At 37.2% G+C, this 26,304-nt stretch overlaps 1 protein-coding gene across 1 annotated transcript in view; it reads right to left on the bottom strand.

The window, feature by feature from the left end:
• Positions 1 to 26,304, bottom strand: part of PIK3CB (phosphatidylinositol-4,5-bisphosphate 3-kinase catalytic subunit beta) — a 198,878-nt gene that overhangs the window by 34,484 nt on the left and 138,090 nt on the right. Inside the window, exons 12-15 of the mRNA XM_032869583.1 lie at positions 20,418 to 20,606; positions 15,402 to 15,523; positions 12,419 to 12,562; positions 10,907 to 11,006 (exon numbers count right to left, since the gene is read on the bottom strand). Coding sequence (XP_032725474.1) covers positions 10,907 to 11,006; positions 12,419 to 12,562; positions 15,402 to 15,523; positions 20,418 to 20,606 — 555 coding nt within the window. The remainder of the gene's footprint in view (positions 1 to 10,906; positions 11,007 to 12,418; positions 12,563 to 15,401; positions 15,524 to 20,417; positions 20,607 to 26,304) is intronic.

Raw genomic sequence — 26,304 nt, 5'->3', positions numbered from 1 at the left:
AAACTAAGGCTCACACTAAAAGGATTAAGCCTGAGTATCAGAAAAATGCCCCAGCTGACCTTCATGCTAAGGCAACAGCAACACGTCTATAAAGATTATGGCACATGTGGAAGAAATCCCTTCTGCTTCTGCAAAACCTGCCCCTCACTGCCAGACTTTTGTCATCCTGATGGACTTGTAAGATGGCAACAGTCTGTTCCTGAATTAGAGAAATTAGCATGGGTAAGCAATAGCTGTAAGTTAAACAAACGTTTGAGGCTATGAGAAACCCAAGATGGCTGCTTGGTTCTTGCTGACTCCCTGGCAAACTTTATTTTTTAGTTTGTGGATTCCTTCACCCACCATAATGCATTTAAGATGACACAAATTATGAAGAGAGATTTGTAAGGAGACTTTTATTAAACTGCAAACGCAGTCTACCAGTAATTTCTGACCTGTCAGGTCCATAATCCCCAAGATGAACTATTTTTGTCCCAAGAGATCTCAGACCTCCTCCTTCTGGGCCTTCTGAATATCTGTAGAGGACTTCATTCAATTGCCACTTAGTATGGACTACCAATATGTTGATACTGTACGTGTGCTTTCCAGATGGGCTGAAGCATTCCGAAGCTCCAAGGCTGATGTCCTCACAGTGTATTTCCCACTTGTGGTATACCTTCCACAATCCCCAGTGATGAAGGCCCTCACTTCACTGGACAAATCACATAAGGCTTAATAAAAACCTGGCAAACTTCTCAGAATTAACATTGTCCCTATCACCTTCAATCATAAGGCAAGACTGAGGGAATTAATGGGATTCTCAAACTTAAAATTTTTAAATTTGCCTCAACTATTGGACTTTCCTGGCCTAAGGTATTATCTTTGGTCTTGCTGACTATTAGTAGTTACCCCTTTAGGAAACAAAGTTACTGCATATATGACAGTCACCAGCAGACCAATGTCTATTAGTATACAGCCTTATGCTGATCCCTTGTTGTCTCATGCTCCTAAGACCAGCGACTGTAAATCTCTAATATCTTATGCTCAGCCTATCATCAACAGATTAAAGAAGACTTCTTGGATCCCAATTCAAAGGTTCCTGTTGGTCACAGTCTAGAGCTTGGTGAATGGTCATTCTGGAAATGTCATCAAAGACAGCTGTTGAGCCCCACTGGAAGGGACCTTACCTAGTGCTCTTGACCACTACACTGCTTAGGTATTCATCTCACAGCTAATGACAGTTCCACCTCCAACCTGGTCTTGTGCAGAGGCTGGCAACCTTTAAGTCAAATTAATGACAAAGAGATGTAGCTGACCTTGAGGCAGACTGCTTCTGCCCAAGGCGACAGATCAAGACTTCAGACCTTAACTAAACATGAAAATCTTTCTTCTTCCCCTTCCTTTTACTCTGGCATTAGCCTGAAAGATAATGCCCTCATCTTTTTCTCCCCAGGCCACTGCTTAAGGGAGGTAACCGCTGAATTTTAAAACAACCTTATAGTTCAGGTAAGAGAAAAATCTGAGACCTAACTTTTCACAAGCAAAATAAGTCAACTCATTGGGTGACTCCCTTGAAGTTGCACTGCTTAGTTAGAAAGGACCTGCTGGGAGGCTTTCATGATTCAGGAATTCACTCCTCTTGGCAGGTCCCTACTTCCCTGGTTACAGGTAAATGTAAATTAGCTCATGATCAGGAAATTCTCAATTCTTGAAATTACTGCAGAATTTGCTGCTAAAGCAACAGAGGCCCAACAATCATCCTTAGATTCTTTAGCCAAGGCTGTTCTTAATAGTAAGACAGCCCTCGATTATCTTTTAGCCAAGCAGGGGAGTACCTCTGCTGTGGCCAACAACACCTGCTATATCTGGATTAACATTTCTCAGGAAGCTGAAACTCGGTTACATAAGATCACTGAGCAAGCTACTTGCCTTAAAAGGACTCCTTCAACAGGGTCTTTCTTTGACTGGCCTGGGTCTTGCGGACCATAGCTCCAAAAGCACTCCAAATACTGGGAATTACCCTGCTTATAGTTATCATAATAATTGCACTAAGTAATTCTCTCACAAGTTTTAAATGTTAAGCCACTAACCATCAAGTAAATGAATTCCTTAAGACTGGAATGTCAAAAAAAGAACAAAGAGAATGAATGACTTCCATAACCTATGAATACCACAGGAATTAAGCAAAAACATCCTACCTATGGATAATGGAATCCACACAAAAGGGACAACAAAAACTCTGAGAACTTCAAAACAGTATCTGATAGTGACACTAACGCCTTAAATTTTGATCACATCTCTCCATTAAGCTGAGAGCCTGATCAAAAGGGAAATGTTAAAAGAAAATGACAGGCCCCAAATGCTAGGTCAAGTCACCAAACTGAGGCTTAATACCTAACCTAACTGCAACTTCAAACTTCTCCTCCCCCTCTTCTTAAAAGATTTTATTTGAGAGAGAGCAAGCAGGGGGAGAAGACGGAGACGGGGGGAGAGAAACTCAAGCAGACTCTATGCTAAATGGAGCCCCTAATCAGGGCTCAGTCTCACAACCCTGAGACCATGACCTGAGCCAAAATCAAGAGTCAGACGATAACTAAGTGTGCCACCCAGGCACCCCCTTTTCTTCGTTTTTAAGATTTATTTATTTTGTGTATGTGTGAGAGAGAGAGAACATGAGTGGGAAGAGGTGCAGAGGCAGAGGAATAAAGAGAATCCCAAGCAGCCTCCATGCTGAGCTCAGTGCCCAACAGCGGGGCTTGATCTCATGACCCTGAGATCATGAGCCCAGTGCTTAACTGACTGAGCCACCCACGTGCCACTGCCTCCCAGCAAAGTATAGTCTTAGGCAGGAATTTTCTGGTCAGTACCAATAAGGTAATCTGTCACAGGAGCCCTCTCAAACCCCTAAAGGAAAATGAGGAAATCCACCTCCAATAATAATAAGACCCTCAGCCCCTTCCCCTAAGGGAAGGTAACTGTCCTAAAACATTTCTGTCCTAAAACAAACATTTCTTTTCTTTTGTTAATTGCCTCCCCCATTTCTCCCTACAAAATCCTTCTATTTTGCAACTCAAAGTCCCCTCTACTAGATTAGCTGGATAGGACACTGCCCAATTCATGAATCAATTAATAGAGCCAATTAGATAGTTTTTAAAAAATGGGATTTTATTCTCCATGAAATGAATATTCAGGGATTTTAAAAATGAAAATGACTTAATACATCTACATTTTAAAAAGGTTACTTTATCTGCTATGCAGTACAGGAGATACGTGTGCAACAATGGAAACAAAAGGCAAAATTTAAGAAGTTAATGAAGACATCCAGGTGAGGGGCGCCTGGGTGGCTCAGTCGTTAAGCACCTGCCTTCAGCTCAGGTCATGATCCCAGAGTCCTGGGATTGAGCCCCACATCAAGTCCTGCATCGGTTTCCCTGTTCAGTGGGAAGCTTCTCCCTCTCCCACTCTCATGCTTGTGTTCCCTCTCTTGCTGTTTCTCTCTCTCTCTCAAATAAATAATAAAATCTTAAAAAAAAAAAAACAACATTCAGGTGAGAGAAGATAATGGATGGGTAGAGGACAGTAGCCATGAGCACAAGAGACACTGATAGGTATGAGATATTTTTAAGAGGACTATAAAATTAAGGGGACAATTAATGTAATTGTGAAGAAAAAATGGCCCATAATAAATGGTGAGTAAATGTTAGCTATTATTACCACCATTAACGGGCTTTCCAAAAGGATTAGATAATAGTTGTTTTAACATGAATGAAAAATAATAATACAATCATAATATAATAATATATTACACATATATAATGTAAATCATGTATGAAAAGCTATGGGAGCTTCTCTGGCAATGCAAATGAGTTAGAAAAGTATAATGAAACTGGGAATTACCACAAGGATAGTTTATAAAATAGGGTGGACACCAGAGAGGTATAAGAATGAGTAGGTTAAGAGTGAGGAAACAAATGGCCTTCAAATGAGATCAAGAGGTTGGAAAATATAGCAAGGTAGGGAGTCTCTGCCATGAGGTTAAAACAATGTACCGAGAAGCAAAATATGGAAGAGGTTTTTTAATTCTACAAAATATTTTGTCTAAGTGGACTAAATACACAGATTCAGATTACATCAGCTAGATATAACTACCTTGCTAATAACTTCCTGGTCACATACAGTTTATAGTCTGATGTTTACACCCAGACAATAATCAACACCTACAGTCAAACCTTCAGGATTCATTTCTCTAACATGCACCCAGAAACCTAGACACAGTAAAGGTGTTAATTCTCCCCAATGTTTTCATCAGTGCCAAGACTGCAACTGATTTTTCCCTGGCTTCTCCAAAGGAACCTATGGTTTTTTACCATGGTAACTGCATATTGGAGGAAAGGAAATAACGAGACCTTTTCAAACTTCTAGATACTGGCTTTGAAATGACACTAACTCTAGGAGACTCAAAATGTCACTGAGGTCCACCAGAGTAGATGCTTACGGAAGTAAGCACAGATATGTTTCACAGTGCGCCCGCCCAAAAGGTCCCAAACCCCAAACCCCAAACCCATCCTCTGGCTATTTCAATTCTAGAATGCATAATTGGAATAGATATACTCAGCAGTTGGCAGAATTTCCATATTGGTTCCCAGACCTATGGAGTGAAGGCTATTTTGGTGGAAAGGTCAAGCAGAAGTTATCACAACCATCTCTACCTAAAAAACAATAAACCAAAAGCAGTACCCATTCCTGCAGGACTTAAAAGATGCAGGGGTGGTAATTCCCATCACAACCCTATTCATCTTGCCTATTTGGCCTATGCAAAGGACACACAGAGAATTACAGTGGATCATCCTAACATTAATCAGGTGGTATACCAAATATGGTTTCGTTGCAGAACGAAGTAACACATCCCCTGGTACTTGGTATACAACTATTGAGCTAACAAACGCTTTTTTCTCCATAACTGTCAATAAAGTATCACAAGAGGTTTCCTTAAGCTAACAAGGCCAACAATACATTTTCACTGTCCTTTCTCGGGGGTATATCAACTCTCCAGCTCTATGTCATAATTTAATTTACAGAGATCTTGATCGCCTCTACTCTCAACAAGATACCACTCTGACACCTTTATAATATTAGACTGATCCAACCTAGTGAGTAAGAAACAGCAACTTAGAAGGTAGGAAATATTCCAACAAAAATTTGGGGCCTTTTACCTCAACAAAACTTGAAGCACTCAATTTATATGGAGTATATCAAGATATTCTAAGGTAAAGAAAAATTTGTTACTCTGGGCCCTCCTACAACCAAAAATGAGACACAGTAGCTAGGGGGCCTCTCTGCATTGTAAAGGCAACATATTCCTCAGGTGGGTAATGTACTGTAGTCTATTCCCTAAGTGACCTAAAAGGGTGCTAGATTTGAATGAGATCCCAAATTAAGAGAAGGTTCTGCAATAAGTTCAGGTTGCTATGCAAACTGCTGTGCTACTTGGTCCTATGATCCAACAGATCTAATGGTTCTTGAACTGTCAGTGGCAGATATAGATGCTGTTTGGAGCCTCTGGCAGGCCCCTATAGGTAAACCATAGCACAGGTCCTCAGGGTTTTGGAAAAAAAACACCTACCATCTCCGGTAGATAAATACTCTCCTTTAGAGAAACAGCTCTTAGCTTGCTAATGGGATTTCATACTGAATGCTTAAACACTGGCCACCAGGCAAGCATGTGAACTGAGCTGCCAAATATGAATTGGGTGTTATCTGTCTGACCCACCAACCCATAAAGATGGGTGAGCAAAATAGTATTCCATCAACAAATTAAAGTGGTGTATATAAGACTAGACCAGAGCAGATCCTGAAGGCACAATAAGTTATATGAAAAAGTGACTCAAATGTCCATGGTTTCCCATGGACTTGTTACACTACCTTCTTTTTCTCAGCCTGCCCCTATGTCCTCAAAGGAAGTTCCCTTCAGTCAGTTAACAAAGGAAGAAAAGAGAAGATTCAACATGATTTACAGTATGTAGGCATCATATGAAAGTTGACAACTGTGGTACTACAGCCCCTTTCTGAAACATTTCTAAAGGACTATGCTCAAATTCTGGTGGGCTGAACTTTGGAAACTGCAATTCACTGTTCACTTTGCTTGGAAGGAGAAATGGGCAGACATGCAATTATATACCAATTCATGAGATGTAACTAAAGCTTGGCTGATGGCCAGGGACTCAGAAGGAACATGACTAGAAAATTAGTGACAAAGAAATTTGGGGAAGAGATATATAATAAACCTCTCTGAATGTACACCAAAGGGTGTCTCTGGAAGAGAATTTTTATAATCAAGTGGATAGGATGACCCATTTTGTGGATACTTGTCAGCCTCTTTTCCCAATCACCCGTCATCACGCAATGGCTTCATGAACAAAGTGGCCAAGGTGGCAGGGATGGAGGTTATACATGTGCTCAGCAATATGGACCTCCACTCACTAAAGCCTACCTGGCTATGATCACCACTGAGTTACTACTGTGCCAGCAGCAGAGACCAACACTGAGACCCTAATTAGCACCATTTACCTTTACCCAGGATGGTCAGCCAGCTATCTGGTGACAGGCTGATTACACTAGACTGCTTCTACTATAGAAGGGGCAATATTTTCTTCTTACTGGAATAAACACTCAACTCTCCATATGGATTTGCCTTCTCTGCATGCAATGTTTCTGCCAAACTATCATCAGTGGAGTCACAGAACACCTTATTCACCATTGTGGTATTCTATACAGCATTGCTTCTGATCAAGAAACTCATTTCACAGCAAATGAAGCTTAACAATGGGCTCATATGCATGGTATTCATTAGTCTTACTATGTTCTTAACCTGAAGTAGCTGGCTTGACAGAAGAGTAGAATGGCCTTTGGAAGACTAAGTTAGAGTACCAGCTAGGTGGCAATACCTTATAGGACTTGGGCAAAGTTCTCCAGAAAGCTGTATATGATCCAAGTTATCATCTGCTACATGACGCTGTTTCTCCCACAGCCAGGACTCAAGGGTCCAAAAATCAAAGTTTAAAAATGGAAGCAAAACACCCTTATGCTTTATGGACATAGCGGTCTTAGTTACAGAAGGAGGAATGGTTCCAGTGGGAGACATGACAATGATTCCACTGGACTAATAAGACTCCAGCCCAGCCACTTTGAGCTCCTTATGTCTTCGTATCAACAGGCAAAGAAGGGCACAGTGATGCTGGTTGGAGTGACTGATCCTGACTACCACAGGGAAACCGGCCTACTACTCCACAGACAAAAGGAAAAGTATGCCTAGAATACAGAATATTTCTTCTAAGCATGACCATATCCTATCATTAAGACCAATGGACAATTACAAGCTAACTCAGATAGGACTACTATTGACCTGGACCCTTCAGGAATGAAGGTTTTGGAGGGAATCTGGATGGCTCAGTTGGTTATGCAGCTGACTCCCATGTGCTCTTGCTCAAATAAATAAAATCTTAAAAAAAAAAAGAAAAGAACGAAGGTTTGGGTTAACTCTGCAGGTCAAGAAGTGAAATGCTTACTAAAGGCAAAGGGAATACAGAAAGGGTTGGAAGAAACTAGTAACAAATACCAGCTATGACCACATGACTAGTTACAGAAATGAGGATTAACTATCATGAGTATCTCCTCCTTGTTTTGGTATGCATGTTTTTTGTATATATGTGTATATACTATATGTACACAGACACACAGTCTTTGTTTCCTTCCCACTGTTTTCCTTTATCTTTCTTTTTTTAAAGATCTTATTTGAAGAGAGAAAAAGAGAGACAGAGAGCATGAGCAGGGGGAAAGGACAGAAAGAAAGGGAGAAGCAAACCCCGCTGAGCTCAACAGAGGGCTTGATCCCAGACCCTGGGATCATGACCTGAACCAAAGGCAGTTAATAAACTGAGCCACCCAGGCGCCCCTTCCTTTATCATGTAACATAAGATGTACTGATTTTGTATCGTAGTATTTAAGCATTAATTTTACATCATATTATTTAATTTTCAGAGGAACAAGAAGAGTAGGCAACACTCAAGGATATTACTTCTCGTGCTGGGGAAGAGGTTAGTGCATTTTTGGTTGTACTCAGGGTGATTTTATCATGTTAAGGGCCATTTTGAACTTGCTACAGTCTTTGCCTGGAGATTAAATATGGTTTTCAGAGCTGTGTATACATGCCAAGTTGATCTATGATGGTTAATTTTAGTGTTAACTTGACTGGGCCATGAGGTGCCCAGATATTTGGTCCATCATCATTCTAGGTGTGTCTGTGAGGGTGTTTTTGGATGAAATTAACATTTGAATGGGTAGACCAGTAAAGCATGTTGCCCTTCCTAATATGGGTGGGTCTTGTCAGAATCTGTGAAGTTCTGAATAGAATAAAAAAGCAGACTTTCCAGCAAATAAGAAGAAACCCCATCTATCTGACTGCCTTGAGTTGGGACACAGGTCTTTTCCTGCCCAGAATTAAAACTCCTTAGGTGTTAAGCTTGTCTGCTTTCAGACTAGAACTTCAACATTAGCTCTCCTGGGTTTCCAGCTCGCATAACTGAAGATCTCAGGACTTCTCAGCTTCCATAATCACATGAGCCAATTCTTTATAATAAATCACAATCTCACCGTCTTCCTTGGCTTCATTCTCTCTATACAGCTAACCCTTAAATAAAGGGTTAGAGGTACTGACTCCATCTCCAGCCCCATGAAGTTGAAAATCTGCATATAACTTGTGACTCCTCAAAAACTTAACTACTAATAGCCTACTGTTGATGGAAAGACTTACCAATGACATAAACCGTCGATTAACATAATTTGTCCGTTACGTGTATTATACACTATATTCCTACAATAAAGTAAGCTAGAGGAAAGAAAATCATAGGAAGAGAAAATACATTTACAGTACTGTACTATACCCCAAAAAATCAGTGTATAAGTGGACTCATGTTATTCAAATTCATATTGTCAAGGGTCAACCATACACATACACAAACACAAACACACATACCCATTTTTGGTTGTTTCTCTGTAAAATACTAACATACTCTTCACTGAACTAACACCAACTACAACATCAAAAGCTACAAGCATCTTCTCCACTGTGAACTCTTCCCTAATGTCTTAAGTTTGTTTACATGTCTGTCTTTTGTCCTTCCACAATATTCCCATTACAATAATTCTATCATAACAATCACTGACTTATATATCTTCTCTGGAATATAAACTCCTTGATAACAATAACACAACTATATTCACTTCACATTACCAGAACCTAACACAAACCCTAGCATATAGAAAGTTCTGAGTAGGGGCGCCTGGGTGGCTCAGTGGGTTAAAGCCTCTGCCTTCAGCTCAGGTCATGATCCCAGAGTCCTGGGATCGAGCCCCACATCAGGCTCTCTGCTCGGCAGGGAGCCTGCTTCCTGCTCTCTCTCTGCCTGCCTCTGCCTACTTGTGATCTCTCTCTCTGTCAAATTAAAAAAAAAAAAAAAAAATGTTTAAAAAAAAGAAAGTTCTGAGTAAATATATATTAAACCATTAACAAAACCTTCTTTCGTTTATTTAGAGGATACTCAATTTAAGAAAGATTATTGCTAAAGAACAAAAAAGTGTATTGTTGCTACCTGTCAATGAAGGATTCTGGCATGAAGAAGCTAGAATAAAGGGCTATTTTATTTTGATGGCAGAAATGCTCTCATCACAACCTTCAGGGGACCAATGACCTACCAGCAAACCAAGCCTGAGCCACAGTTATGCTTCTCACTTGCAAGCAAGCTATTAAAAAACCTTTACTATTTGCAAACACTTAGCTGTATAAATCAGGATTATCTCCAAAACAAAAGAAATAAATAGATACTGAGACTACAACTGTCAATAATAGTCCCAGATTTTGAAATTCTATATTTAGTAAAATAGTTTCATGGTTCTGTTTAATGGCTTTTATCTTATTTTAGCCTTAAAACATATTTATACTGATATAATAACATTGCTATTTTATATATTGAATCTATGTTTAAGTTTTGATTTATAAAATAGAGTTATGGTGCTAAAAGTGTGAAAACTCCCAGTAGGATTAAAAAAGATGTTAGTTTTATAGCTGGACAGACTTAACTTTAAAATTTATTCCTGTCACTTAATAGTTGGTTTTTAGGCAAGCTACTTAATCTCTTGGAGCCTCAGTTTCCCCCTCGTCAAATCCAGACACTATTGGCAACTACTGTGGCACATTATTAGGAGAGTAAAGAAATATACTTCAAACACTTAGTATGGTTCCTGGCATATAAGCAGTTAGTATCTGACCTATCAATATCACTAATATCTTATCACCACCTGCCATGATTAGAAAATGAAGACCTGGAAAGAAGATAAGGGTCTGCAGACACACACACACACACACACACACACACACACATACATATATATGCACATATATACATATACATAATTTGAAAAAGCAGCTTGAGGAATCTGAATTCTAGATCCTATAACAACTATGGACTTAGTTGTCAAAATATCTCAAACTAAAACATATAGCAGAATATATGAAACATAAATACTAACTGCAAAGAGTAACTCAGGGATATGAAAAAACAGGGCTTATTTCATGACCTTTGTCATCATCACCATCAAACACACTGTTAAGCATGTCTAAATAGGCATTTCCTATTAAAATGTATGGCATGTTTTAATATACATACAATGAGAAATCCATAATTGGAGGGACACTAATTAATGTTCTGCTCAGTTTGTTGACACTTCATTTCTTGACTTATAATTTAAAAATGTATTAACTAGGTTTAGTTACTAAAACCTCTAGGACATTAATGTAAGAAACAGCATATGATACAATTTATCAAAAGCCATGTGGCAAACTGAACAGAAGATTAAAAAAAAAATCCAATACCTGCTTGGAAAGCACTTTCATGTGCCCAACACTTCCCCGGCAGTATGCTTCAAGGATAACACCAAATTGTACTGAGACAGCAGGAATATGCACTTCTGACCTACAAATAAATTAATACTATTAAGACAGGCTGCTTATAAAACACTTCAGATCACCAAATAAAAATACTGACTTCATATTCTATTATGAAATAAACTTCTGATGCCAATCAAAAAAAGAACACATTATCTTATTCACAATTACTAGTGGGATGGTCAACTTCCCAAGCCTTTAAACACCACAGTTCAAAAACATGTGATTTTGTAGTTAATTTCTTATTCAAAAAAATTCAAAATTTTCACATCTCACCTTGCTTATTACTTTTTGTAGTTGAAATGGTAATACTGCCAATAAAGTGAAGATTCATATCACACAACTGACTAGTCACTCAATTAGCTTCTATACAATTTTCTCTCACATAAAGAATGCTGTACATGTTTGAAAAAGGAAGGAACACCATGTTTTGTTATTCCTTGGGGGGCTTAAAATTAGGAAGACTGAACTGCAGGAGAAGATAACAAGTTTAAAATAAGAAAGGAAAATCTCAGGGCGCCTGGGTGGCTCAGTGGGTTAAAGCATCTGCCTTCGGCTCAGGTCATGATCTCAGGGTCCTGGGATCGAGCCCCACATCGGGCTCTCTGCTCAGCAGGGAGGCTGCTTCCCTTCCTCTCTCTCTGCCTACTTGTGATCTCTGTCAAATGAATAAATAAAAATCTTTACAAAAAAAAAAAAAAAGAAAAAAGAAAAGAAAATCTCTATGAATAATAAGGAAGTCAAGATTCAGAAATATAACCCCCCAAATTAACATCAAAATAATACAGAGCTTATTTTCCTTAAGAACTCTGGCAAAAATGGAGTTAAGTCATTTTTCTGATAATCATTAGTTTTAATATTCTGAAGTCCAGATGAAAATGACGGAAAAATGTCTGAGTACAGTCAGAAATGAGGAGCCAACAATTTTCCCAGGACAGAAGAACTTTAGTTATCATTGATTTTACTCCTATGTAAACTTGGTGAAGTAAGACTCATGTATTTCTGAAAATGACCTAATAAAGAAGCCGAAAATAATGTTGCTGTTCTTATAGAAAAACTTTAAAACCTCTACCTATTAGTAGCAATGATAATATTACCACTCAAAGCCTTTTGGAAAGAATTGTAAGTCCGGTTTTAGCCCAAATACATTGTAAGTACATAATAAGTAAATTTGACAAGAAAATAGCAACACATTAATTATTTGTTTGTTAAAAATCAAGGAGGCTTGGTGGGATACTTATTTGAATTAGTTTGCCAAATCCTGAAAATTAAGAGTTGGGTATCAAGAAATAGGAGAAGAAACCAAGACAAGTGCTAATGTTACAGATGGCTCAGAAACAACAAAAGCAGCTGACGAGTACACTAAATGTCCTGTATTATGCTGATTTATATTTACAAAAGCACAAGGTGGACTCAAATTGAAAAATACAGAAGACTTACCTAAGGTGCCAAAAGAGAAACTGCCCTATCCTCCGATTAGCCAGTGCTCTTTCTAATAGGAATCTAGAGAGGGCACAATCAAGAAAAGGCTCATATTTTAAAACTTGCACCAGCTGTAAAAGATATTGAGAGAGCTCTTCATCACTAAAAGAAACAAAGAACAGAATAAGTCACTCAACAACCAGTGGCAGAAAAAGATCCCTTCTGATCAAACTATCAAATACTAACTTGCTGAAACACAATGATTCGCGGGGGTAAGGCCTGTTGCATGCTTACATTCACTATTCCACTGTTAAAATAACACAAGAAAAGCTCAGAATTTCCTGTGGGCAGGAGGGGGAATGAAAAGGAAAGGAGCAAAGAACAGATATGTGGGGCATTTTAATTATCTAGGTTGATATGATTAATGACTGTATTTACAATCAGCCAGGGTTAAAAAAAAAAAAATCAGGCTACTTTAATACTGATTCTGATCATGCTGGAAAAGTGATATACTCAGTCAACCAGTTTTTTAAAATAAAAATTCCATCAGTATATTTAGCAATTTATTTTTCTTCCCTATCATTAGGATTAGGATTAAGTAATTCCTTTTCACAGATAGTGAATGTTAAAATATTAACTTAATAGTTTAAAGGATAAGGAAATGAGTGTATGTATAAGTGGGAACTGATTCACTGAATTAATACAACATAATGTTGTAATTAAATGAGCTGAATTAATATTAGTAGTTCTATAGTTTGTGTCACATATAAACACACTCTCATCAGAGACAATTCGAGTGGTCAGGTAAGATATGAATCCCAAGTCCTCTACTTGCTAACTGTAGTCTTGGGCAATAAATGGTTAAGAAAGTAATCTAATGCAGATCTGCGACTGAAACCCAGGGCACTATATTTAAAAACAAACAAATAAACAAAAAAACCTCATAAGCAAAAAATTTATCAAAGGAAAACTCATCAGAATTACCAAATGGAACATGGAGATCACAGCAATCTCCTCCTGGGGATCAACACATTTAAGAAAAACACTTGGCTCAGCCCAAAGCAGGCCAAGTAGCTGCTTCCCCTCAGGTCTCCAAGGTAAACTTAGGGAAACTAAGAAGCAACTGGGACTCTCATTTTTTAAAACTACTCAAAAATCTTAAGTTTACTGTAAAATATTTGCCCTTTATAAAACCTGCAAGTGGTGTAAAAGACAGAAAGGAAGTACTGAAACAGAAGGAGGCTTCATCTTTCCTCACACTTTGAACTTTACTCCCCTAAAACAGCAACTATGGAAGAGTTTGTGTCATTTCTTTTGGATATCACATGACTTTTAAAAAGAAGAAAAAGGATAACAGTATCCATAATTTTCTGAGAACTTCTCTTTTTCAAATAACCATACAGTATAATCTTCATTTTGAGACTGGCAATGAATAAACCTGAAAATGCCCAGTGTCTGAGACTGTTTCAGTAACATTTCTTCATATAAAGCTCATAGATTTTCAACACATATACTGGCCAAAGGGAACTGTATAAGCATGTTCACTGCAGCACTATTTATAACAGGGAAGTCTGGAGAAAACAAAAATGTTCCTCAATAAGGAAATGGAGTAAATAAGATATATCCCTACAACAGAATATTTCACAGTAGTGAAAGGAACAAACTATTATCTATATGCAATGGGAGAGAATGACCTCAAAAACCTACGGTGGGTTTTTAAAAAGCAAGATTTAAAATAAAACATATAGTAAGACATATTGGTGTAATTTTTAAATGTACAATGTTGGGGCGCCTGGGTGGTTCAGCGGGTTAAAACCTCTGCCTTCAGCTCAGGTCATGATCCCAGGGTCTTAGGATTGACCCCTGCATCGGCTTTCTGCTCGGCAGGGAGCCTGCTTCCCCTCTCTCTCTGCCTGCCTCTCTACCTACTTGTGATCTCTGTCAAATAAACAAACAAAATCTTTAAAAAAAAAATAAATTTTTTAAAAATGCACAATGTTTCTCTATATTTTTATAGTTATAAAAATGTAGTATAAACAGAAAAATGTGGTACAGAAGGATACATGCCAAATTCATGATAATGGCTGTTTTGGGGAACTAAAAGTAATTATAATTAGCAGCACTAGGTAAAGCAACTACGAGGATTTCACTTTTAACTATAATGTTATTTGCTTAAAAGTATTTTTAAAAAATGACAAAATACTAACGTTTCTTAATTCTGAGTGGTGGACAGGAAAGAGTTAACGTTAACAGCAGGCCTGAACTTTATCCTTTAAAAAAAAAAGCCTGTTAACACCCTGGCCCTTTTGGCTGGCATCTGGAAACACAGATTTCAGAAGGCTTCCCACCACCTAACAGGTAAGAGTGGCTTTGTGTGTATAAATTGTTCTTACAAAGTGTATGGTTTATGCTCAATACTCATTTTTCTGGGAGTCTAGAATTTTGCTTTTGTGTTAGGCAAAGGGGGCTTCTGTGACTAGCCCCCAATAAAAATTCTGACTGCCACATCTCTAAGAAGTTTCCCCAGTGGATTATTATTTCAGACATGTTGTCACAACTCATTGCTGAGGGAATTAAGTATATTCACTGTGATTCCACTAGTAAAGAACTCTTAGAAGCTCCTACATGGTTTCCTCTAGACTTTGCTCCATGAATCGTTTTCTTTTTGCCAATTCTACACTGCCTCCTTTTGCTGTAATAAATCACAGCCCAAAGTATGAATATATGTGGAATCTTGTGAACTGTAATGAACTGTAGAAACCAAGGGTGATCTTGGGTACCTCCTAACCCAGTGTGTTTTTGCTTTTTGTTTTATAATAGAGTAAACATGAAAGAAGAGGGAGAGTTGGAGATCAAAAGGGAGAGAGAAAAAACACTTTAAAATCTGAATAATTCCTAGCTCTTTCCTTTCTTATGACACATTCAAGTGGACATCACCTTCTCTATCTACCCCCTAAGTTATTATATATCCTTTCCCCCAAGAAAGCCACCTGCAGAATACCTCATCTGTCGCAGGCAGCCCACAGCATATTCTCGCACGTACTGATCTGGATAGTTGAAATCTAGAAGCTCTAACGCCTCCCGGGGGGGCAGTTTAGGCCAAATCTGAAGTAGTGCCTGAAGCTGTTGAAAAATTAAAACTGGTTCAGAAATTATAGGGGAGAAAAGTAATCTACTTTTCCTTGACACACAGGAGCAGAGATGGGTCAAAAGAAAGGAAAAGCACACTTGCAATTACTGAGGCCTCAAAACTCCACTCCTGTTAATGTGGATTAGTAAAGACTGTCTTTGTTGAAATATTCTATAAATAAGCAATGAAGTACTTACCTGGGAATAGAATGATACACTGAATATAATCATTAACTATTAAATAATTTTTCAAAGGAAAAAAGAGAGAAAAATGATCAAGAAATACTTAAAGGTAAAATTCAAAGTACAAATATAAGTACACACTCAAGCTAATGACAGGCAATTTACACATAAAAAGTTCATTAATAACTCAACATAAAATTATTTTGAGGGAGCTTTACTTCCAGTTCTTAATATTTTTAAGAATATCTATCACTGGGGCACCTGGGTGGCTCAGTGGGTTAAAGCCTCTGCCTTCAGCTCAGGTCATGATCCCAGAGTCCTGGGATGGAGCCCAGAGTCAGGCTCTCTGCTCAGCAGGGAGCCTGCTTGTGATCTCTGTCTGTTAAATAAATAAATAAATAAATAAATAAATAAATCTTTTAAAAAAAGGGAAGAATATCTATCACTTAAAAGATTTTTTTTTTATTGACCATAACAAGCTTACACCCTTTAAATCATTAAGTGACTAAAAAGAAATCGTTTATTTTCTATAAACAAGGTAAGAACAGCCAGTCTCCTATTTACAGATGCCACTTAGAAATGATCTAGACAGAAAAAAAGGAATCCCTCCACAGGGATGAGTTGGGACTGCAGTGGAGGGTGGATTTGGGCAGAAATGTCTACATCTTTGGAAACCCTACTTCCAGAGAGCCCAATCTAGAAAGAACTCTTATCTGTCTCCCATCAGAGCACTGAGAGACTCATCTTCCTCCTCAAGGTTAATTGTGTTTATAGCATGTACTCTTATTAGAGATGGTTAAATGCGAAGAGGAGTGATTATGGAAGAGAGAGAAAAAAAAATTTGATAACTATGATTTGTGGCCCTCCAAAGTTCAACTCTATCTGACAAAATCATATTCTGTATTATCACATAGTATCTATGTGATATTTGGTATCGCATAAGTAGCATGTAAGTAGCACCTGGAATCCAAAGAAGACACACAAAATGTATGCAAGAATAGGGTTACAAAAATATGGAAAAGAGACGGCAGTAACTGGAGGACTTCTCTCAACAGATTGCCAATCTCACAGTCATACTGCAAAAAGTGGCCTAAGAATATCTGCTGTCTAGCTACCTTGTCGTTTGTCATTTAAGCTTTTATGTGAGACTTGGGCTTTGAGAACTAAATAAAAATCATTCATATTTTATTATTTTAATTCTACTAATTATTCAGCCTCTCTCATTAATTAGGTCAGGTACCAAAATAGGTCAATAATACTTGAATGAATATCTAGAAACTGTTTATTTTCTCATATCAAGCAAATTTAACCTCACTAAAGATATTTTTAAAAATTGATTTTTCTATTAATTTTACATTTGCAGAAAAAATAACCTTTGAATAACTTTTAACAATTTGATTATATTGCTATTACTGTGTGTTTTCTTAAACTGCTAACATAGTTATGAAATTTGATATTACAACTTACATAATTATATGTTATTCAAATACAGTAAAATATTAGTTTCTTAACTTTTTCTTAAATTTTTGTTTAATTATTCTTAAACTTGTATAAATAAAAGGAATAAGCTTTATACTTGCTCTTTTTATGTATATAGCACATATATACATATTGTACATAAAAAGACACATACTTACCCATGGATCAAAATATCATGGGGATGGGGCTATTAGGGGAAAAAATGTCTAAACAGGCTCCTAACAGAGGCGACTGGGTGGCCCAGTTGGTTAAGCGTCTGCCTGTGGCTCAGGTCATGATTCTAGGGCTCTGCAAGCCAACCCCATATCATATATGGCTCCCTGCTCAATGGAGAGTCTGCTTCTCCCTCTCTTTGCCTCTCCCTCCCCCTCCCCGCCACTGGCACATAAGCGCTCTTTCTCTCTCAAATAAATAAACAAAATCTTTAAAGGGGGGGGGGAATGCTCCTAACAAGTGTAACAATGAAAAAAAATTGACAAATATGGGCTTAAAGGTAAGAAACACCTACCTCATACCACTTTTCATCACTGATGGGATTCCCTCCCCACTTTGCCCAAGGTCCTAATGGACCAGAAATCCCCATTATGGATAGGGGAAATAGGGGGATCATATCCAAGGTCTGAAACAATAGTGTAAAGGTTAAACTATGCTGTGAGTTAAAAACAGCTCTACTATTGGAAGGAAGTTGCCTTTGGTAAGTTTATTTACAACTATTAAAGAATTAATTATATACATGTAAAACGAAATAAAATATCAAAACTTACTACTTCAGTTTGCAGAAAGCTAAGGAAGCGAATAGGGAAGAGAAATCTGATTCAACGATATAAATAATGAAAACAGTGCGAATTAACTACCTGCCTTCTGCAAAGCCTATTGAAACCACTTCTACATTATTATTTTCCTGTGGCTTAATGGAGGACTACTCTTTTTTTTTTCCCCCTTGGGGTGGGATGGTGGAGAAACGCTTCTATAGAATTTTCACCCATGGCTTATCCCTCTAGGATCAGAATACAAACTTTACACCAGACTTCTGGCTCTCCACTTCTTAAGGTAGTCAATTTACTAAAAATACAGTTTATTCATTCTTTTGTATCCATACACTTTTTATTCCAACAACTTTTTTTTCTCTAGACTACTAAAAATAGGGATTAGGATTGGCTAATCCTAAATGGAGGATGTTAGTTATATCTGAAAACAACGCTTTAGGTTACCTCTTGGAAATGAGAAAAGTGTGCTAAATTCCAAAATGTAAATATTTATATCCCCATGCTCATATAAAGAAATAGTAGCGGTGCCTGGGTGGCTCAACAGGTTAAGCACTGGCTCCTGATTTTAACCCAGGTCATGATTGCAGGGTCCTGGGATCCAGCCCAGCATTGGGATTTGCCCTTAGTATTCTCTCTCCCCTCTTCCTTGTCCCTCCCCTACTTGCATGCTCTCTCTCTAAAATAAATAAATCAATCTTTTTTTTTTAAAGAAAGAAATATTAAGCAAAAACTGACTTTTTTTTTTTTTAAAGATTTGAGAGAGCGCACACAGGCATGCTAGTGGGGGGAGGGGCAGAGGGAGAGGTTCCTCAAGCCCACTCCCCACTTAGCATGGAGGCTGAAGCCCTGGTGGATTTCACAGCCCATGAGATCATGACCTGAGCCAGAAACAAGAGTCAGTGGCGAACAAACTGAACCACGCAGGCGCCCTTTGTTCCGTTTTCTGACAGATGACACAAGAAACCTCTCTTTCGGTATCTTTTAAGAGTACAGCAAGAAATTTCTTCTAATTCTATACAAAATAATAATATGATGCATTTCTTGGATAAGCAGTTAGGACTGGACACTATCCATTAGAAGCAAGCAAACATGCCAACTAAACAAATGCTGATATTCCACCATTAAGCGGTTTCATAGAAAACTAACCTTGAATTTAAATAAGTGGCTAGAAGATAACTATGTCAAAACAACTAAATCTATACAGAAATAGTTCCTTTTCAGAGTAAGTAAAGTTCATATGGTCTAACTGTATAAACAGTTTAAGGCGCATTATAATTACATAACATTATTCAAAAAACAGTTAAGTACTAGAAATAAACTCAAAACAAGTCCTTTCTAAACTTACAGAAGTAAAATAATAAAACAAAAAAATTAAAATGTGTATGATTAAAAGCATTTCTGGAAAATTTTAGAAAGTCATTATAGATTTTTACACCTGAAACTAATATAACACTATATGTTAATTATATTGGAATTAAAATTTTTTTTTAAATTTTAAAAAGTCATTATAGACTTGCTAAGGCCAGAAAACTTTTAAAAAGATCAGCTGAATTCAGCCAAGTAAAGTGAACAGATTAGGTTAATATACCAAATGTATTCATTCTGATTAAAAAAACATTTCAAGGATCTTTCTGTAGAGGATTGATAACCAACTGAATTCAATAAATGCCAGTGCTTTTTTAGAGGATTCCAAAAATTAAATCAAGGAGCTAAAATTTGGTGGCTTTTTGGGAACAATCTTTTTTTCCTTTCTTTATTCTGCATAAAGCACATTCATCAATACTGCCCACCAAGGGGCGCCTGGGTAGCTCAGCGGGTTAAGCCTCTGCCTTCGGCTCAGGTCATGGTTTCAGAGTCCTGGGATAGAGCCCTGTATCAGGCTCTCTGCTCAGCAAGGAGGCTGCTTCCCCCTCTTTGCCTGTCTCTCTATCTACTTGTGATCTCTGTCTGTCAAATAAATAAATAAAATCTTAAAAAAAAAATACTGCCCACCCAAAATGAATGTTAAAAACTGATCTAAAAGCTTTATGCTCTAAAATATCAGCTTCTAGAAATAGAAGTAATTTTCAAACAATACATATTCATTTTAGAATAGTCAATGCAAAGATTAAAGTCATTTTAAGATTAAAACTTTGGAGCTCACTGATGAATCTGTTAGAAATAATCCAGAACCTACTACATGGCAGGCAGTAATTATAGATGATTACACCAAAAGCAATGTTTTAATTGTTCTTAGTGGAAGATATAGGAAACCTATCTAGAATCTGGGAATTTAAAATCTTGAACTTTCTAGTCTGTCATTTAGAGTATATGTAAGAGTTTAAAATCTGAAAACTTCTCTTATAATAGAAAGTTATCCAACGTATGGAGATATCCCTATATAAGAAAGGACAATTTACATGAGATCAACAAAGTAATATATGTCCCCAAAAAGAATTACAAAAATTATGTTCTGTTACCTGAGCAACATCCTCAAGTTTATTCCACTTGATTGACAGCAGTAATTTTGGCAGTGACTGTGGGAAATTCTCTCTGCAATCTTGCCGCAGAGTCCAAATAAGATCCATTTCATTCTCACACAACTGAGACAAGGGATCCCTGTCCAAGATTTCTTTTAGTACAGCAAGAAACTTTTTTCCACCTCGACTCTAAGAAAGTAAAATTTCTCATTTATTACATAATTTAATTCTGTGAACATCACTGGCAAACACTTAGCAAAATTATAAGGAATTTATAAACAATTTATAAGCTTTAAAATAAGATACTAAAGATCTAATAATCCCTTAAAAAAATTAATAAAGATTGGGGCGCCTGGGTGGCTCAGTGGGTTAGGCCGCTGCCTTTGGCTCGGGTCATGATCTCAGGGTCCTGGGATCGAGCCCTGCATCGAGCTCTCTGCTCGGCGGGGAGCCTGCTTCCTCCTCTCTCTGCCTGCCTCTCTGCCTGCTTGTGATCTCTCTCTGTCAAATAAATGAATAAAATCTTTTAAAAAATTAATAAAGATGGATGCCCTTTTCATAAGTTGGTAGCATATTAAATTTGTAAGCTAAGGATGAAATAAAGTATTCTCAGAGTTCTAAAAAGGGGGTTTCCCCTTCCTATTTCTTTAAAAATTCATGCAAACGCTAGGTGGCAGAATTGCAATTTGGATTAAAAAGTCCTTTATTATTTAAATTGATTTCTTTCTATCCTTCTATTTTAATTTTCAATTGCTATAAACAAATCAACAAAGACAAAACAAACATACTAGGTTTTTTTTTTTTTTTAAAGAGTTTATTTACTTATTTGTCAGAGAGAGAGAAAGAGCAGAAGCAGGGAGAGTGGCAGCCAGAGGGAGAAGCAGACTCCCACTGAGCAAGGAGCATGATCCTGGAAGGACCCTGGGCTCATGACTGACTCAAAGACCGACTGAGCCACCCAGACATCCCCAAACGTACTAAGTTTTAAAAAAAAAAAAAAAAAAAAAAAAAATGGCTTGAGTGTCTTGTTGGTTCAGAGGCATCAAAACCATTTAGATTAAGTACTGATCCTTGGGACACCTAGGTGGCTCCGTGAGTTAAAAGCCTCTGCCTTCGCCTTGGGGAGTGATGTGGGATCAAGCCCCCGCATCAGGCGCATCAGGCTCTCTACTCCTCGGGGAGCTTGTTTCCCACCCCTCCCTCCCCCGCCTGCTTGTGAGCTCTGTCTGTCAAATAAATAAATAAATAAATAAAATCTTTAAAAAAAAAAAAATGAACTGAATCCTGGCTAAAACTAAACATGAAACAAATATTATTATCCCATTTTCTTCCCCAATCTGTACAAGAATATACTAAAATAATGGAGATGGCCCAATCTATTTTTTGGATCTAGACTCTGAATTGTAGTAACATTAAAAGAAAAAGATTCATTTCCCCATGCTTAAAGCAGAACTATACTATTTAGGCCAAAATACATTAAAAACAAAAACAAAACAGGGGCACCTGGGTGGCTCAGTCAGTTGTAGGTTGGACTCCTGGTTTTCAGCTCAGGTCATGACCTCAGGGTCAGACATTAAGCCTTGTGCTGGGCTCCCTACTCTGTGGGAAGTCTGCTTTTGAGATTCTCTTTCCTTCTCCCTCTCCCCCACCCAACTGCTCATGTGTGCATGCTCTTTAAAATAAATAAAATCTTAAAAACAAAAACAAAAACAAAAAACCTCTCCAGAATAACCTGGCAAAATTCTGTAAAAACATAAATTCTATTATTTATAATTTTGTACTTGATGTTTCTAAATGGAATTTCATATAAGCATTAAAATAGTCATGCTAATTTTCTAAAGTAATGAGATTCAGAATAACACATATATATATGTACAAAAGGTTGGGGGTTATGATTATCTACATAGATGTCTATGTAGAAAATCTGAAAGAATCAACAAAAATATTATTGGAACCAATGCATAATTAAAGCAAGACTGTAGGACACGATTCAGTAAACAAAAGTAAACTGCTTTCCCATATATCAGCAATAAACAAGTGGTTTCTGAAATTAAAAATCTAATATCACTTACATTAGCACCCAAAAATATGAAAACTTAAACTAACAAAATATGTACAAAATCCATGTAATGAAAATTATAGATCTCTGATGAAAGAAATCAAATAACTAAATAGATATTCCATGTTCATGAATAGGAAGATTGTATATATGTCCAAAATTAGCTCTTCTAATGTAATCAAGAGATTCAATGCAAACCCCATCAAAATTTTGTAGATATTGACAAACTGATTCTAAAGTTATACGGAGTGGCAAAAGACCCAGAAAAGTCAACACAATACTGAAGAAGAAAAAGGTGAAGGACTGATACTACCCAACTTAGTAAAAATAAATGTGAAATACCAAACTATTAAACTCCCAGAAAATAATTCAGGAGAAAACCTAGATGACCTGGGGTTTGGCAGTGACTTTTTACATGTTAACACCAAATGCATGACCCATCAATAAAAGAACTGATAAACTAACTACTTCATGAAATTTAAAATTAATTGCTCTGTGAAAAACACTGCCAAGAGAATGAAAAGACAAGCTACAGACTGGGGGAAAATATCTGTAGTTAAGACTTATCTGATAAAGGACTATTAGAATGTTAAAAACTTAACTATTAGAAAATAAATCATCAAACTAAAATACGAGTCAAAGACCTGAACAAATACCTCACCAGGTAAGATACAGGCACAGCAAAGAAACATACGAAAAGATGCTTAAAATCCTATGTCATCAGGGAAATGCAAATTAAAACAAAAATGAGGTAAGACTACACACCTATTAGAATGGCCAAAATTCAGAACACTGACAACACTGAATGCAGTCAAGGATGTGGAACAACTCTTATTCACTGGTGGCAGGAATGTAAAATACTACAACCACGCAGAGGAAGACAGTTTCACAGTTTCTTACAAACTAAACATACTCTTACCATACAATCCAGTAATCACGCTCCTTGGTATTTACCAAAAGGAGTTGAATACTTATGCCCACAAAAAACCTGCACACAGATGTTCAGAGCAGCTTTATTCAAAACTGTCAAAACTTGGAAGCAACCAAGATGTCGTTCAGTGGGGTAAATGGATAAACTGTAATACACAGAATGGAATATTATTTATCACTAAGAGGAAATGAGCTTTCATGCCACAAAGACATGGAGGACCCTTAATTCCTGCTAAGGGAAAGAAGCCAGTTTGAAAAGACTACAAACTGTATGATTCTTTTTTTTTTTTTTTGGTATGATTCTAAATTATACAAAATTTAGGTCAAATTATGAAGAAAATAAAAATATCAGTGGTTGCCGGGGTAGGGTGGGGGAATGAACAGGCAGAGGACAGAGGATATGCAGGATAGTAAAAATACTCTGTATGATATGATAATGATAAATATGTATCATTATACATTTGTCTAAACCCACAAAGCACACAACACCAAGAATGAAACCCAAGGTAAACTAAGGACTTTAGGTGATTATGATGTGTCAGTGTAGGTTTGTTTTTGGTAACAAATGTACTACTGTGGTGAGTGATGCTAATAATGGGAAAGGGATGTGCATGTGAAGGGACAGGGATATATGGGAAATCTATGTAACCTTCCTCCCAATTTTGTTGTGATCCTAAAACTGCTCTTTAAAAAATATAATCTTGGGCGCCTGGGTGGCTCAGTGGGTTAAAGCCTCTGCCTTCAGCCCAGGTCATGATCCCAGGGTCCTGGGATTGAGCCCTGCATTAGGTTCTCGGCTTAGCAGGGAGCCTGCTTCCCTTCCTCTCTCTCTCTGCCTGCCTCTCTGCCTACTTGTGGTTTCTGTCAAATGAATAAATAAAATCTTAAAAAAAATAAAAATTTAAAAAAAAAAATCTTTTTTTAAACATACACACACATACGCACAAAGACTATGATTACAGTGGTTTTATATTCAGATCCTCAACCTAAAAAGAATATGCTTTATTTTACAGGCTTGACTGGGTTTCTCTGAAAAGTTACCATCACAAGTCATCGGAATTTGAAAATCAAACTCCTACACTTACACACCTTGAAACCTGTTACTGCAAACAACATAGAGTCTAAACTGTTCATGTCAGAGAAACAGACCGCTATTAAGTTAAATATGGCAAAAAGCCAACAAACCTACTGTAATTTTGTGAATCAAAATTAGACTCTACAGACCTACTGTAAGTAAATATCCTGAAGACCTAAGAGTAAACGAAGAGGGAGAATAGAGGGTTAGCTGTATAATTGTACTATGATTGTTTACTGAGCTATGAAAAGCGTAGCACTGAATAAGGTAAAAATAAACGACTACCAGAAATGTGGCAGGAAGCCCAAAGAAAACACAGAATCTTACATTCTTTTGCAAAACCCCAAATAATCAGTAATGAAAACTTAGACTGCACAGGGTAAATGGTGAATTCATACACACCTGTTCAAATGCTTGAACTAAAGTAATGGTAGAAAGCAATGAAGAGTAACATTCATATTCTCTTTATGTTTAGATTTTTCAAAATCATATACATATTATGATGTAATAATCATTACTAAAATAAAACAAAGCAAATATACTTTGCTACAAGTACAAAAATGACTAAGTAAAAAAATGTGCTTCTTTCCCCTTCTAAATGGGGGATGTGGTTGCTGGTTTGGGGGGAGGGGAATGAAAGACTGGAAAACTCATTGGTCATATATTTTTTTTTTGAAATATTTTATTTATTTATTTGGCAGAGAGAGAGAGTGAGAGTGCACACGAGCGCACAAGCAGGGGGAGCAGCAGACAGAGGGAGAGGGAGAAGCAGGCTCCCCGCTGAGCAGAGAGGCCAATGTTGGACTCAATTCCAGGACCCTGGGATCATGACCAGAGCCAAAGGCAGACACTTAACCAACTGAGCCACCCAGGTGCCCTTCATTGGTCATACTTAAACTCAGCATGTTACCAGTACACCTGCGGAGGAGAGAATTAACTATGTGTGGCCAGACAAACTGACAAGAGAGTTACATGACTGGGAGATTGATTACAAACAGGGGATTAAGCAAATAAGCAAATATACTGTGGTTAACAGACATCCAGATTTCTCAATGTCAGAAAACAGAATTACAAATATTGAAAGGCAAAGGCTAAAAAAAATCCTGTAGTGGTGGACCTAATAAATTAAAAACATTGATAAGAGCTCATGTTTTTTAATAGATAAAGCAATATATCTTGGTGCTTATATATGCCCAAATGTATGCAAATATATATACGTTACCTAGCTGTTTTGTGAAAAGGCCTAGATACAAGTGCACGCCAACAGCAATGAGCATATACAGTGCCCAAATCTTGGATTCTAAATACTTTCCACATATGGAATCAGGACCCTTAACATGTAATATTAAGTGGCATACACACAATATTCCCTTCTGCTCCTCAATTCTTCAGTGTATATTTCCTAAAACAAGGTCATTCTCATACTTAACCAGAATCTGTTCACAAAAATCAGGAAAATAATAATGACATAGTTCTATTGTCTAATTCACATATTCCATTCAATTTTTCCAGTTTTCTAAATAATGTTTGTTATAAGTCTAGGATCCAACCCAGGCTTAACTGTTGCATTTTGCTGTCATTTATCATTAGTTTTCTTCATTCTAAAACAGTTCCTCAATCTTTCCTTACCGTCACTGACTCTGACATTTTCTAAGAATACAGGTCAATTACTTTGTAGACTGTTACTCAACATGTATTTGCCTAATGTTTTGTCATAATCAGATTCCAGCTATGTATTTTTGGTATGAATACAATGAAGTGGTGGAGTGTGCCTCTTACAGGAGGCAAATAATGTTAATTTGTCCTATTGCTATCAATGTTAA

Source organism: Lontra canadensis, unplaced genomic scaffold (assembly GCF_010015895.1).
Source record: "Lontra canadensis isolate GAN:19392208 unplaced genomic scaffold, GSC_riverotter_1.0 scaffold38, whole genome shotgun sequence".
Taxonomy (NCBI): Eukaryota; Metazoa; Chordata; class Mammalia; order Carnivora; family Mustelidae; genus Lontra; species Lontra canadensis.
Note: the sequence above shows the minus strand (reverse complement) of the source record. Positions and strands in the feature narration are given on the sequence as shown.